The 14543-nt window shown below is 46.1% G+C and overlaps 1 protein-coding gene across 1 annotated transcript in view; it reads right to left on the reverse strand.

The window, feature by feature from the left end:
- Positions 1–732: 732 nt before the first annotated feature.
- Positions 733–14543, reverse strand: part of ZNF618 (zinc finger protein 618) — an 89914-nt gene continuing 76103 nt past the window's right edge. The window contains exons 16-18 of the mRNA XM_059829028.1: positions 8806–8883; positions 3596–3697; positions 733–2467 (exon numbers count right to left, since the gene is read on the reverse strand). Of these exons, the coding sequence (XP_059685011.1) occupies positions 954–2467; positions 3596–3697; positions 8806–8883 (1694 nt within the window). The 3' untranslated portion in view covers positions 733–953. The remainder of the gene's footprint in view (positions 2468–3595; positions 3698–8805; positions 8884–14543) is intronic.

Genomic DNA, 14543 nt, shown 5'->3' on the forward strand with positions numbered 1-14543 from the left:
GGCCCACAGACGTCTGTGCTGTCACCACTTGCCTGCTTTTCCTGGTTTCTAGCTTTTCCATACAAGCAACTGCTGTGGTTCCCATAAGGATATTATTTAATTGCAAATGGGCTACTATAGAACAAGTTTGAGAATCCCTGATGTACAAAATTCACAGAGAAGCTAATTAACACTGGGAATTCAGAAAAGAAGTTATGCTGTAAAAAAAAAAAAATCAAAGAAACGTAACAATTACAGACATTTTCTGCCATGAACCATTTCTCTTAGTTTTAAATCAAACTTATAATCACTAGCTAACATGTTAAACTCAAAACTGGGAGCGGAGACAGAAGAGTAACTTTTGTTTTTTGGAGCAAAATTATATTAAAAAGTTAAAAATAAAATAAAAAAAAACCCTTGAAGTCTCCCTTCCTGATTTCTAAAGATACTGGTGTTCATAAAACACAGCTGCCCTGATAACATGCACTGTATGTCAAGAAGGCTGCAGACAAATGCCCTCAAGGTGTACAGTTATTCAAAGGAGCAAAGTCCAGTGCAGAACTGGTCTGTTCAATGTAGTCTGATTATCCATGGCAAGATGGCCCAGGGGACAAGAGGAAAGGTGGGGTGGAGGAGAAACAAAAGAAACTTCAAGTCACTTTAGATCTCAGCTGCCTGAAGACTTTAGAACATCAGCCTCCCATTGGTCTGCCCACTTGAAAACATTAGAAAGTCTGTCAAGTCCACACACTATCTATGGAAAGGAGCACGTTCCTGGCAGAGGGCTGTCTCTCTCACGTGCTCAGCTTTCCTTTCAAACTTAATTTTATATATATTTATATTTTTATATATATATAAAAAAGCACTTGGTTTCCAGGGGCATTCATAATGAGGTCCACAGTGTTTAGAACTTAAAATTCTTTTTCTTTGTTTGGAACAGTGTTTTAAAGTTTTGTTTTAATTAAAAGACAGTCTTAAAGCATGTTAGACTTCAAAAACATGAGTTTGTTCATGTCTTCTGGACTGAGTAGCCGTCTCCTTTTGATTAAGAGAGCCTGCTCACACATATTTACACATTCGCTTCTGGCACCAACAGCAGGCACTGCTAAGAGCCAAAAGGCTAGCTTGGCTAGTTTTGTATGCTTTTGGGTAACACACGACCAGTACTGAAACAGGTCAGGGGTGGCCTGGAAGAGAGGTTCTTGCAAATAATCATAGACTTCATTTTTCCCGAACCAATCTTCTTCCTGAGCTGCTGTGGCTTCCCCTGCTGCCCGAGGCTTCTTGGTTGAAGGTTCAAATTCTGTTTCTTCTGCCCAGGACTCTTTCACCTCATTGATCAACTCACAGACCTTGCCAATGATCTCTTCGTGCTGGTATGGTGGGACGGGCCGCAGCTTCTGCTGAGGGTCTAAGATCATGGCTACCTTGTGTGCTGAATGAACTTTGAAGTTCTCTTTCAGCGCCTCCAAGAAGAGGTGGCAGAGTTTGCTGACTACGCCAGCATCGTTAGCTTTGGAAGTGAACAGTTTCTCCAGTTTGACGTAGGTGGGCAGTACCAGCTGCAAGGTGGGCCGGCTCTCATTGCTCAACTCAATCACTGCCTGTTTCACCGGAGCCAAAATGGCTGCCAGGTTGCTGAGCAGGTGTTTGTTCAGGTTTTGGATGAGGTTCATCTTCTTGGCCCTGCTGTAGAACTCGCAGATCTGCTCGTAGCGCTCGTGGACGAGCAGGAGGGAGTCGGTGACCGAGTTCCAGCAGGGTGGGGGAGAGGTCTCTTCCAGGGAGCCAAAGGTCTCCTTCGAGAGGCCCGTGGATCCTGCCAGATCTTCACAGACATTCAGGAGCTCGATCACTTCGTGCATATTGCGAGCCTGTAGTGTTCGCTTATTCAGCACACTCTGTACTACTGAGTTCAAGGCACAGGCCGAACAACGCAAGCACATGCCTGCCTTGGAGAACGCAGAGGAATTGACTTTGCAGTCTGTGACGTACACCGTCCTGATCTCTGACATCACAAACTCCGAGAGCACATTCTGTACCCAGTGGTGGATAAAATCACCATTATCTCGAATGTCTACGCCCTTAATTCCCAGGACGTAACTCTTGATGTGGTTGCCTTCCACCTGATAAGCTGTCAGGATGTAGCAAGAATCGGGGCCAATGCTCTGTGAGTGGCAAGTGACACCAATGCCAAGGCATGCGTTGCTGCCCAGGGCGCAGGTGACTTTCACCTTCACTTGGTTGTACATCCGAGGCAAATGCTTCAGAGCCAGTGTGTTGAAATTGCCAAGGATTTCGGTGACAGAGAAGGCACCATAGCGGGCTCCACTATCCACCAGGGTCTGTGCTAGCTTGATGAACTCCTTCCCGCTCACCACACTCAGAGCCCCAAGGTCAGTGCACATCACCCTCAGGAGCCTCTCGGCAATGTTCTGCCGCTCCTTCTCTGGGATCGCGCTGTTCCCTACCGAACCGCTCGCGGATGCTGCAGTGAAATAGAAGGAGGGAGAGAAAGCATCAGATGAGAATTGCTCCTCTGCAATGGGAGAGGGGAGGAAGTCAGAAAACAATGCTGAGAGAGACCCAAAGAGGTGGAACACGCCCAGATGATGGCAGGGACGTCTCCAACCCTGGATTTCTTCCCCCAAGGGTTTCTGGACAGAGGAACCTCCAGGGACAGGCCTTGCTCTTGCTTAGAGCAGCAAGGAGCTTATCTGCATGCCTTCCCTGGTGTGGGGACTGAGACAGAGCACACACCCTCTACTCACAATCCAGTGCCTTAACCAATGGCATCTCTGTGGGGTTCATTGAGGAACTGCCTAGGTAAGTTATAATCATGTTTGCCGTTGATTATCCATGTCTATGGGCTGATGGTCACAGTGTAGCCCAGCTGGAAAGCTGGACATCTTTCCATTTTTGTGATTTGAGCCTTTTCTTTGGGACAGTTATTTTAAAAAGAGTTGCTTCCTCCACCATTTCAAACAGTGCTGAAGCCCAGGTTTCCATTTCTTTCCCTGAACTCCCGCAACCCCACTTTTTGTGGCTGATTTTGGGCAATGTGAATGTCATTTTTGGCCATACCAGAACACAAAAGCACCATGTTTTTCTGTCACCCTTCCCCCAGGCTGCTCAGCTCAAGTGCTTTAGAACTGATTTGCCACAGGGCTGTATTTTACCTTTTCCTGTGGTGAAGCACAAGCTCACAGGACGAGCTGGGGATAAAGCCAGACGCTGGCTGCCTGCCAGCACAGGGAGTGACAGGTTATGCCTATGACACACCATGACAACTGGATTCATTTTTTAACCCCAGGCTGGGAAGTCTCACCTTGGATCAGAAGTTAACTTTTTCCAGGAGTACCCAAATGCATCTTCCTCACAAACCCTTCCTACCACCTCCCCAGGGTTCCCAGTACTTTTTGCATACGAGCACCCCTGTAATGGGAACGGGTGCTCTGCTCTGCAGGATAGTACATGAAATACGGATGAAATCAAGTGCAGTCAGGTGAGGACAAGGGCCTTGTGCAATGCCCATCACTGCTGCACCCTCTCTGACAGTCACTTCTTCAAAGCAGACAGGTAAGCCCTGGATGGAAGAGCAAACACTGCTACGTACTATTGTTGGCGTTATTTCTTTGGAGCTGTGGTTTCCACTTTTCTTCAACAACAGGTAGAGGTGATCTGGGCTGGCTAGAGGCAATATTGTTCTCGTTGTCAGCTGTGGAGCAAGAGACAGGGAGGTGTTAGAAGCACAAGATAATAATGCTTAAAGCACAAAGAAGGGGAAACAGTACCCATCTGCTTAGCATTTACTTATAGTTCCCTTAACTAAGGTGACACCAATCTACTCTGTTCTCTGTAGCTTTTAAGCAGTTTTCAGAGAAATGGCACAGTACCATCAGAAACCTTGAGAATTGTCTTTGGTCTTGCAACCTAACACCTCCAAAAATGTGGCTGAAATGACAATGGCTTTTTCTGTGCATCAGTGACATTGATGCCCTCAGTGCACCTCGATAAATGCCTCCCAATCAACTGAAGCTGCAGACCAGGAGGAACAGATGTTCCTTGTGCAGCCTGACTTGTGCAATTTGCTTGCTTTTGAAATGAAAACAGGGGTAACAAACATTTATCCTTCTTTTGCCTTACTGCATCTTTCTGCACCACAGGTGGCTTCCCTTTTCTTTACTGTTAAGTACTTTGTTTTTCAAGCTATGCTCAACTCCTCTGTATCTAAGGATCTTACTACAATCTTCATATATAATTTTCTCCCACTGTAGAGAGGACCAATCTCCTCTTGGGCTGCTCACTGCTGCCTCAGACTGGAAACAGAAAGAAAAAAACCCCAAGTTTCTGGAGTGTGACCAAAGGTCGTTCCTCCCTATGGCTGCAAAGATACCAACTGCCCTAGGGTTCTTTGTGTTCATGCTCCCATTTCTGTATATGTAACTGGGCTAAACACTTTGGCTGCCAATCTGATGGGACATTTCAAGGAAATGCAGTCAAGATCAGTAAATTCTGTATCATATCCACGTTCTTTCCCCTCCTGTGCCCCAAGAACTTCTCCCCAGCCTCTAGAGGAAATTTTCTAGTTTTTAGTACGCTTCACTATGAAATTGTGCTCTGAAATAGGCTATGAAGCAACAAGAAAGTGCACAATGAAGAGTGGTGGAAGAGGAAGGAGAAAGATGGAGAGACTAATGACCAGGCTGAACAGAAGAATGGAATTAAAACCAAAGAAGACAAAACAGGTCTTTTACTCATCACAGCTGGACTTATCTCACCTAATTTTGGACATCTCTATTAGACATGCCTCTCTTCAAAGTGGCCCTTTGGGGCTCCTTTTACACTTAGTGGTGCAAAATAGGCTTAAAAGTGTGATCCATTCACCCAGAACTAGATCCCTCTTGTAGATCCATCATGCTCTGAACTCACCTGGAGTCAATGACTTCTTCTCCACTGATTATAAAGGGAGCCCAAGTTGACCAGCTCAGGTGGCAATATCGATAGCCTAGGCACACCAGCACGCAGTGAAATGAATCCTGCCCCAGCGCTCCAGACAGCAGAGTGCGAATTAGAGGAATGCCTTATTAAGGCAAACACAGGAGCTTTGTTTCGCAGCCCAGGCTGATCTTGTGCTGGGCAGAGCCATAGGCTGCCCATCAGAACAAACAGGAGAGGGTAAAGTTGCTCTCCTTCACATATGGCCATGACCTGGGAGAGAAGGGAGACCAGGAAGGATCTAGAGACAAGCAATGATGTGATGAAACTCCAGTGCCCTCTTCATTACGAGCAAGTCCTCTCAAATTTGAGCTGCTCTGCATGTTAACTGCTGGGGCATTCACAAATCTTGCTGACGAACAGCGACAGGCTGCAAAGTTATTATCAGGTTTGGGCACTGCACTGGCCACAGACTGGATCAATACTTAAGAGCAATCTAGGATATGACAGAACCAGGGTAGACTCTGGGACTGCCTGGAAGACTGTACGTGCCCAGGGAATTCACTGATTGTGGTTGGTACCTGGGGAGCACTGCCATGCTCAGGACTGCAGCCAGAGGTTGGTCTTTGCAGGTGTGGAAGAGATGTGAAAAGCAGGAGGTGCTCCAGTGGATGCCAGTGATCAGATAACGGCACATCACTTTTCCCCCAACATTTGCCTAGACCAATTGCTCTTGAGCTAATGCCACCACTGTCCTCAACTCCAAACGTCTGTGGGTAGGCAAAGGAAAACGCTGGATGTTGCCTACTAACTTTGTTCATGGTTCAGGCCTTCCTTGTCTTAGTGAGGGGAGAAACCTTCTGTATTTCATCCCCACAACTCTTTTATCTGTTTCATAATAATAGGGGATTTATTATGTACAAATACCCGCTGGCATTCAATATGGCATTAATGAGATTTGTGCATTTCAGCCTCATCTTCCTTATCAGGCAGTCTGTGAACTACACAGATCATGGTTCTTTAATTTCTCTTCATGCTTCCAATCCTTTAATCCAGGTTCAGCCTAGTCGCCCTTTTATTTTTTTAGCTCTAGATTGTAGGAAGGGCATCGTATGGTAGCACTCGACCTGAACAAAGTACTCTAAAGGGAGTCAAAGCTGTATATTGTACAGTGTAATTACAGAACAAATTTCTTTGCCTGGTGTTCTGCTGTTCTATTTCTGTCTTTCAGCCTCCAATTTACATTCTAATTGCTTCTTCTCATTGTGTAGCTGCTTTATAGAGCTATAATCTCTCCTTATTACCTTCTAGCCTCCAGGCTCAGCCCTCTGAATGACTCAAGAGCGAGGGTATGTCCCTGCTTTTGCTCCTTGAGGCCAGCAGCATGTTCCCCGTCTTCAGTCATTTGCGAGAGGGGCTCAGGGGATGCATTACATTTAGTTGGAAGAGATTAGCCCTTTGCATTGGACATGATAAGCCAAACTGGACTTCTGAACACATTAACTGAGGGAGTATTTGACCCATACGGGCTTCTTGTATCTCTGCATCCTCATAATGAAACATTCCTTGAGCCAGGCATATAATCCATATTACATAAACGTATAAAAACATATAAAGCCGTATAAACGGCTACTCTGCCAGTGTCCCCAGTATGTGGATTCTATGCCACCAGCTCTGCTGACTACTGCAAGGTCTCTGCACCCCCAGACTTCAGAGATATTGTGCTGATGCTGTTTCTTGGATATGGAAATCTCCAAGCTCTGACAGGCTACAAAGCAACAAACTGTGACCAGAGTAACTGCAAGTCCTGTGTAATCTCCACTGTTGCTCTGCTTAAGTACAATATCCAGAACCAGACACCCACCAAAGCTGTCTGTAGCTTTCACACCTCTTCATTTTGTTTTGCCCTCATCCCACGATAGCAAATACCGCATCGCTAGCCCCCAGGTGCACAGATTTGGAGGAAAGGCTGCTGCTCCCTCCAGAGGAAGACGCGTGAGCACAGGACTGGCAAGCACCACGCACAGAGATGCCACAGCAGGGGATGGCTGCTTTCACAGGGAGCAGCCTTGGTGACGCCTGGAGAAAGCACTTCAAGAAGACACGGACAAGCTTGCTGTCACTGTACCAGTGAGACATTCGGGGGGAAGCAGCCAAGCAGAAAACAGCGATTTAAAAACAGAGCAGGGAGAGATGAGAAAATACAGAGTTTAACACGAGTAATCCTGAGTTGGAGAGAGGGGATCTCTGCTGACACTACGTGAGTCAGATCACCGATACCTGCTCCCTCCAGCCCTGTATTGTGTCCGAAGTAACCCAGGTGAACAAGCCCAGAGGCCATGGGTTATTTGTAAAGAAGAGAGAAGGAAGAAGCTGCAGACAGCACTAGCTTAAAATTTTCAACAGCTCACACCTTGCCAATGAATTGCCATTCTCCCCTTTGACACGTTAGCCTTGGTCCCTCCTTTGCAGCTCGTCTACTCAGGGTCACCAAGAGCTATAACTCAAAATGCTGCATTTCAGTACCAGAGACCAGAACAAGGAACAGGATGGTCAGGATGCAGCCTGGAGGCAAGCAGAAACTGGCGTCAACAAACAGCAAGAAGAGACCCCAACACCATGGAGTGACAGCAGCCACTACCCTGAGCAGAGCTTCACCGCTCCTCAGTGTAACATGAAGTCTAGTTACTCCACATTAACCAGCTTACGCGTAACAGAAAATAACAACCACAAAACTCATACCGCCTCATAACATATCACCCTAAATGTCTATTCATAACATTACAAAGATGATAAATAAAGTAGCTGCTGAACAACACACAAAGCCTGCACTAAGATTCGCCAATGAGAACTGAACGGGAACCAAGGAACTGCAGGGATGAAGAACTCGAGGGACGCTCATTAAAATTAGGACTAAAACTAAAACACAGAACAAGATAAGAACTTTGATTAGAATTACTGTTCCAGGTTGGAAAATATGCTTTTCCTCAACCAACTTGTCCTTCCATGCCACTCAACTCAGGGCTTACCTGTAAAGTGAGAGCAAATGCAAGCACTGAATGTGTATCTCAACAGAGCAGCTGTCTGTCAGAGAACACAGGTCTGTCAAAGGTGAATTATTTTGTAAACCTGTGTTAATTCACTTGAATTTTCACTCAAGAGGAAAAAGAAGAAGAAATTCTGCCAATTTAAAAAACACCTATTTCTACATTTTTGACTATTCTGAATGCTGTCTTTGAAACAGCTTTGGCTTTGAAATTTCAAAATGGTCTCTTATGTATTGACATAGAAAACAAAAAAGATGGCTTAGAAACAAAGTAGTGGAACTACTCCTCAGAGTTTTCTTTTGTAGATAGCTGAAAAGGAAATGAATACAACTGATGAAATGGCAAATTCTTCTTCTGAGAACACGTTTCAGTCCTTTGCAGAACTCCAGGAGACACAAGCATGGGAAAGGACTTGTGTAGGCAAAGGCTCTGCTGCCCTGCAACCATTTTTGCTTTGTTTGCTTCAATGAGAACTACCCTTTTTGCAGGAGGAGGGATTTAATCTGCTGTAGGAGTGACCCATTAATGCTTACGCAATGAGCATTCCCTAGATACCTTTGGATAAAGGGAATGAGTAGTTTGATGTGCTTTGTGCTAGCATGGCACATTTCCTCTCTTCCTACAGAAAGGAGTGATGTTTATCATACACCCTGACCCTTGCATTGTTGCAGCCACTGCTATGTGCTTCAGCCTTTGAATATCTTTTTTGCTGCAGGTGAAAGTACTGGGGCTTTGGAAACCATGAGCACAGAAAGCTCTATTGACACACAACGGGGTCAACATCAGGCATCAGCGCAGAATTTAATTCTCCGCTTTAAGCAAGTCGAAGTGCCCAGCTTACCTGCATGGGACTGCATGTGCTCCAGGAGATTGTTATAAAACTGGAACTGGATTCCACAAGCTCCACAGGTGTAAGGCTCTGTTTGGGAGAAATCAGTTCAGAAGAATTATACAGAGTATGCAGGGAAGCAGCACACGTGCATACTTCAGTTTGTACAGTAGCAGGGCAGCACCTTAGGGCCCGGTCCTTGTCACCTCAGCCCACGTGTGCACATCACAGCAGCTCCTTAGAACTGAACCCGCAGGGTGCGGGCTGTGATTTGGGAAAGCACTAGGGCACGTCACTGCTTCCTGGACCGGGGTCAGGCATTTATCCACATGCTTCGCTTTACTGCCACGAGAAGGCCCGGGATGGCAGAGGGACAGCTCGTGCACTAAAGTGAAGCACCTGCTGGTATCTGCGTGTGGGATCTCGGTGAATCTGCACAAAGATTTGAAAGGCTACACACTGACCAGGATTTACTAGCTCATGCCTGCTGCAGGCTGTTTTAAGCATATCCTTGTTCTTTTTAAGTCTGAAAGCAAAGCACAGTGAATTAATTTTACATCCAGTTCTGTCAAATTCCAGTCTCTGCTGCCTTTCCTGAGTAAGACAAGGAGCACTGGGTTGTGAAAAATCCTGTTGCTCAGAAGTTGGGGCATGGAGAAGTGCCACAGTGGAACTCAGCTTGGTTTTTCTGTGGCTGTCAACAAGTGCAGCGAGACTGGGGAATGGTGAGTGACACTGGGCTCGGTGGCAGCAAGTTGCCGGGGTTAAGCAGAGGTGGAGGGGAAGAAGCACAGAAATCAGAGCTGTGCCAGAAGGCTGAGAGCAGAGCAGGAGAGCCATGTTGCCAGAGTAATATGGATGAGCTGGAGGTAGGAAAGAGCTGGGTGCAGAGCTCCCGCAATGAGCTGAAAGATACATTTAGTTCTGTTCTAACAAGTATGTTGAAAGTGCGTTTTTTCCACTGAATTAACCTAATAGCAAATGTTTGCAGTTGCTCGTTTAAACAGTATTAGTTGAGTGCATTAGTTGACAGATGAAGTATCAAACTACAGTGGCTGAAATATGTTAACATTGCAGTTTGCTTTTATACCTCCAGATACACCAGCACACTGCCACCATCTATGCTGTGGCATTTTGTTTTGTAACAGCAGAATGGACAAATGCAAGCATCTGGTATATAAATAACTTTGCATATAAATGCCTGGCAAACACGCAGAGCAAGGTCTATTGCTACAATATACCAGAAATCTGTATCTACGTTTGAAGGGAAAAACATATTCTGCATCAATGAAACTTAAGAAATCTATTTCACATAAGCAAAAGCACCAGCATCCAGGATGGAAAAACCAAAATACAGGGAAGCACAAGCCTGACTTGGCTATAATCTGTAAGATGTCTATCTCAGGAGCAAAACCCAGAATTCATCAGATGGCTACAGGAAGCTGCGAGGGAAAACATAAAAGAGACCATAAGCAGTTCGTATAAGCTATATTTATGCTGTAAGGTTAAACACCCTGCTGTGCCTTTCCCACAGAACCTACAGCCTTCGGAAAAGATGGAGCCAGCTCCATCTGGAGGAGCTGTGCTCAATGCTTTATTTAACTTACTGTATTTTTTTGTGATGCTACTCCTGTGTTTTGCTATAGTAAGGAAGTTTGGAAATACTGTACTTAAGTAACTGTGCTTGTGAAAAACAGGGAAGACTTTGGCAGCTGAGCGTCACGCTTAGGAATTTCAGGACTGGGAGAATTAACATGGACTGGCTGTTTCTGTTGAAATCATCAGTAGTGAAATAGCCAGCTGTGGTAAAATGCCACAGAGGTACAATGTTATCTAATTGTTTAGACTCCTTTTGAAATATCAGAGAGAAGACCCCACATGGGTGCAAACTATCCCTGTTAGATACATATTTCAATGTCAGATGACTTGGGTTACAGATGCACCTATTTGCCTCTGCTGCTTATAGAGCCTAGGCTGCTCAGATGGAAATGTCTCAAACTCAGTGGGTTGACTCCCCCTTCAAGTGTCAAAATTGACATTTGATTAACCTAATGAAAGAAGTCACACTTCAAAGAGCCTGCTGAACGTTGCTGACAGGTTCCTGGCAGGGTCAGAAGAACTCCGGTGCTGCAGCCAGGGCAGCTTACAAAGCTACCAGCCCTGTTTTTTGCCCCGTTGCTTTGCTGGAGCCCCTTCCCTTACAAAAGAGTTGGGAGAACAGAATATGCTGTACATCTCAGGTGCTTCAGAAAGTCTGAAATTTAGAGATGTCACACCGCGGTTCCCTGGGACGCTTTCAGGTCTCTATGTGCCATTTAAACATAAGCAGGCACATGCATTCCCTTCTGCCATGTTTGGCCAGAGAAAGCAGTGGCAGAGCAATCCATCCTTCACTGCTGCAGTCCAAGGACTCTTCTCTGCTCCCAGACAAGTACACAAAATCCACAATTCCCCTAGAAGCAGGTTTCCAAACAGCCACCAGAACAACTCTTCCCCTAAGCTCAGTAACAGGGCGCCTCACTGGGAAACAAATCACTCACATACATCCAATACTCTCCAAGTAGCACATTTCTCACATTCGTTTTTCTCTCCTGTTTCACTACATCCTCACATTTCTTTCTCAACTCTGGAAACAAAACCACTGTCTACTTTCAAAAACTAATTTCACATTCTGAAAATGCTAAAACAATTTCTAAATGCTTTCGAGACAAGAAGTCATAGAAGACTACAGTTTGCCACAAACAAAAATGAGTTAAAAACAAGGATAAAATTTAAATTCATCCAACAATTCAAAAGTCTTTCCTGGGGAGGAGGGAAGGGACGCTTGGGAAGATGTGCAGAATCCCCGTGGGAGTGAATGAACTTGCTTTACTTCCCAGGGCTTTCTCAACCCTCATACTTCTGAGATTTCAGCTTCTAAGCCCCTTATGCTCCACAGCGCGGAGAGCCGGGAACAGTCAGGCCAGCTGGAAGGAGGGTGGGATGCATCAGTGCTAGAAGAGAGAGAGGCATTTGGAAGGTGGAGAGAAGAAAGAGGCAATCTGTATCTGAAACCAGGCAATAGCCACCGCTGGAAAAGAATTGCTCATCTGGGCTGGTACGCACAGCAAGTAAATCCATCTCCCTTTGATTTCTGCTTGCAACTTAAACGTAGAGTTAACTGGAAAAGTTGTCAAAACTGCTCTCAACACCCCCGTGAGCTACACCTGTGCTCCTTTCTCCTTCCTGGGAGCACAGCCCCCTCCACATCACTGCAGGACCTCTGCTTTTCCTTCCCCAGGGGGAATTGCAGCGCTCCTCTTCCTTGCTCAGGCTGAGGTTTACAGCATCCAGAAGGGATCTGTTCTCCATCAGGTGGACTGAACTCAGCAAGGGGCCCACAGGTCCTCCCATGACTACTCCACTCAACAAACCTCTCCTTTCCCTCTTGGCTTTGCTGGTGGCGGTACAAGGAAATCTAAGACCCATTTGTGCTGCTCGTACCAATGCCCCGAGAACACCTGTGCTTCCCAACAGCCCCAATTGCTCTGGATAGCCAAGACAGGCCTTATGTACGAGCAAAGCAGGAAGAGCGGCTGTGCAGTCAGCTCAGAAATGGCTCAGAGACTTCCAACCTGCAGCAGGACTGCCCAGACAGCCTGTCTCACACTGCTGGAAACCTTCTCCCTCACCTCCTCAAATCCTTCATTGCTTTTCAGTAACCAATTCCTCCATGTTCTTCCACATGCCTGAGCTGTATGCAAGAGGCTTTGCTGCAGAAGGGGTGGAAATGGGCTCTAAGTCTTCACAAAAGGATAAGAAATCATGAATTGGACCCTCAGAGAGTTCAGCCTGCCACATTAGCCCTGCTGTCTCTCTGGCTCTGTGTTGTTGCTGTAGGTTCAGAAGCCTTCTGCAATCCTGTAGCCTAAATTCGGCAGCAGAAAGTCTGTGCATGAAATGGTGAATGTCGTGTGGGCCAGACCTGTCCACAAAGCACCAGAGAAGGCAGGGAGAGAATACAACATTTAGCATATGACAGGCAACTGGTTGCACAGCACCTACACCAGTGCCCCGCTATCTGTCCACCCACCATCATCGCCGACCTCCTCCTCCAACCCCTCCTTCCTCACTGTCTGTCCCCTTCCCCTTCCCCTGGGTCTGGTGACACAGACCCAGCAGGTTATTCTCTTGAGCCCTGCTAGCCGTTGCTATGCTACCCGCTCCTTCCACTGCCTGCCATGCAGAGGAGCAGACCCCAGCGCTAGGAGATGGCTGTCTTCGAAGCAGCAGTGCTATCCTCTCTCCAGCAACTTGAGGATTACACTGTGCTGAGCCAAGATCCTGACTCTGTACGGCTCTTCTGAAGCAAAATATTTGAAAATTTGGAAGGAGGAGGAAATCACTCTGAACATGTCCTGTCTGCCAGCAGAAAAGGGCTACTCTACAGCCAGCTGATCTCAGTGGAATCTGACTCTCATTCAGGAGTTTTCCCACAATGTAGAGTGGTTGCGTAGTGGAGAGCACAAACAAATCCGCTGCAAGCAAGCAGTGCCATTGGAACTGTAAACACCCATCCCAGGGCACTTCCAGCAGCCTCCTTCAAGCTCAGTCTGAAACTCAAGCATTGCAGCATCCCTAAGCAATGGCATTTCATTCTCCTATCAAGCACCAAGAGCTTTCCCCCCAAAAAAGAAAGAGACATTATTCTGTGGTGCACTGGGTGTTGGCTGCTGAGCATAAAGCACTCCTCCTCAAAAGCATCCTTCCCCAGAAAAACCAACCTGCTTTGCAAGCCAGGTCTCTCTCCGCTCTGAACAAGACATGCCATCACATCACCCTCACTGGTTGCCCAGGTGCTCTCTGAAAACACCTTTACAGAAATGTAAAGCACCAGCAGCTGCTGAAGCCTCTCCACACAGAATTAACACTCACAGCTGGTTGCACAATTCAAAACATCTTTCCCCAGGGCTATTATTAGATACTTTTATTAGTGCTTTATATATACCCAGTGAACAAGGCTCCAGAATAAGGCAGCAGGCTGTATAAGCCAAGACAGAGAAAAACCAGTATTGGTGCTTAGGTTAAATAAATCACTCTAATTCCCATGTTAACTCTCATTGCCGCATCTAAGCCAGAGAAAATAGCGGAGCCTGGTTTGAGGCCAGGAGTGAACATGAGTTGAGAGCTTTTAACAGAAAGTTTCAACAGAAAACACCTGGAGCTGCTTGTGCACGAGTGCAACCCAGCAGCCAGCTCAACAACTGATGGCAGCACAGGGAGCAGACCCCCAGGCAGCTCTCTCCTCACCAGAAAGGACCCACATTTTGACACTTCTGTCCACATTTTGATGAAAAACAAATGCAGAAGAACTGTAAGGAAAACTTCTCAGCATTTTTTGCCCAATGTTTCCATTGATTTTAGCTTTAATAACACTGTAACTGCATCTTCCCATACCTTTGACACAAACTGATGAAACAATACATTTGACTCAGCAGCAGTCTCCTAGAAAAACACCATCACATACCAAAGTAAGTGGAAGTTTCTTGAAAACAGAACTTCTTTCATTTCCACCCATCTCAGACAATACATGAGGTGCTACGTAAAGAGGTGCTATGACGCACGCTTTAAAAAGGGGAGCTCTGAATGCATCATGGTTGTTAAATTTGTTGACACTAATTTGATTTGTCTTCCAATGTGAAGTCTCATGTTCTGAACAAAGCTCTCACTTCTTTCCCAGATTTGTAAGTGGAGAAAGAACAAGTGCCCTC

Source organism: Gavia stellata, chromosome 24 (assembly GCF_030936135.1).
Source record: "Gavia stellata isolate bGavSte3 chromosome 24, bGavSte3.hap2, whole genome shotgun sequence".
NCBI classification, from domain to species: domain Eukaryota; kingdom Metazoa; phylum Chordata; class Aves; order Gaviiformes; family Gaviidae; genus Gavia; species Gavia stellata.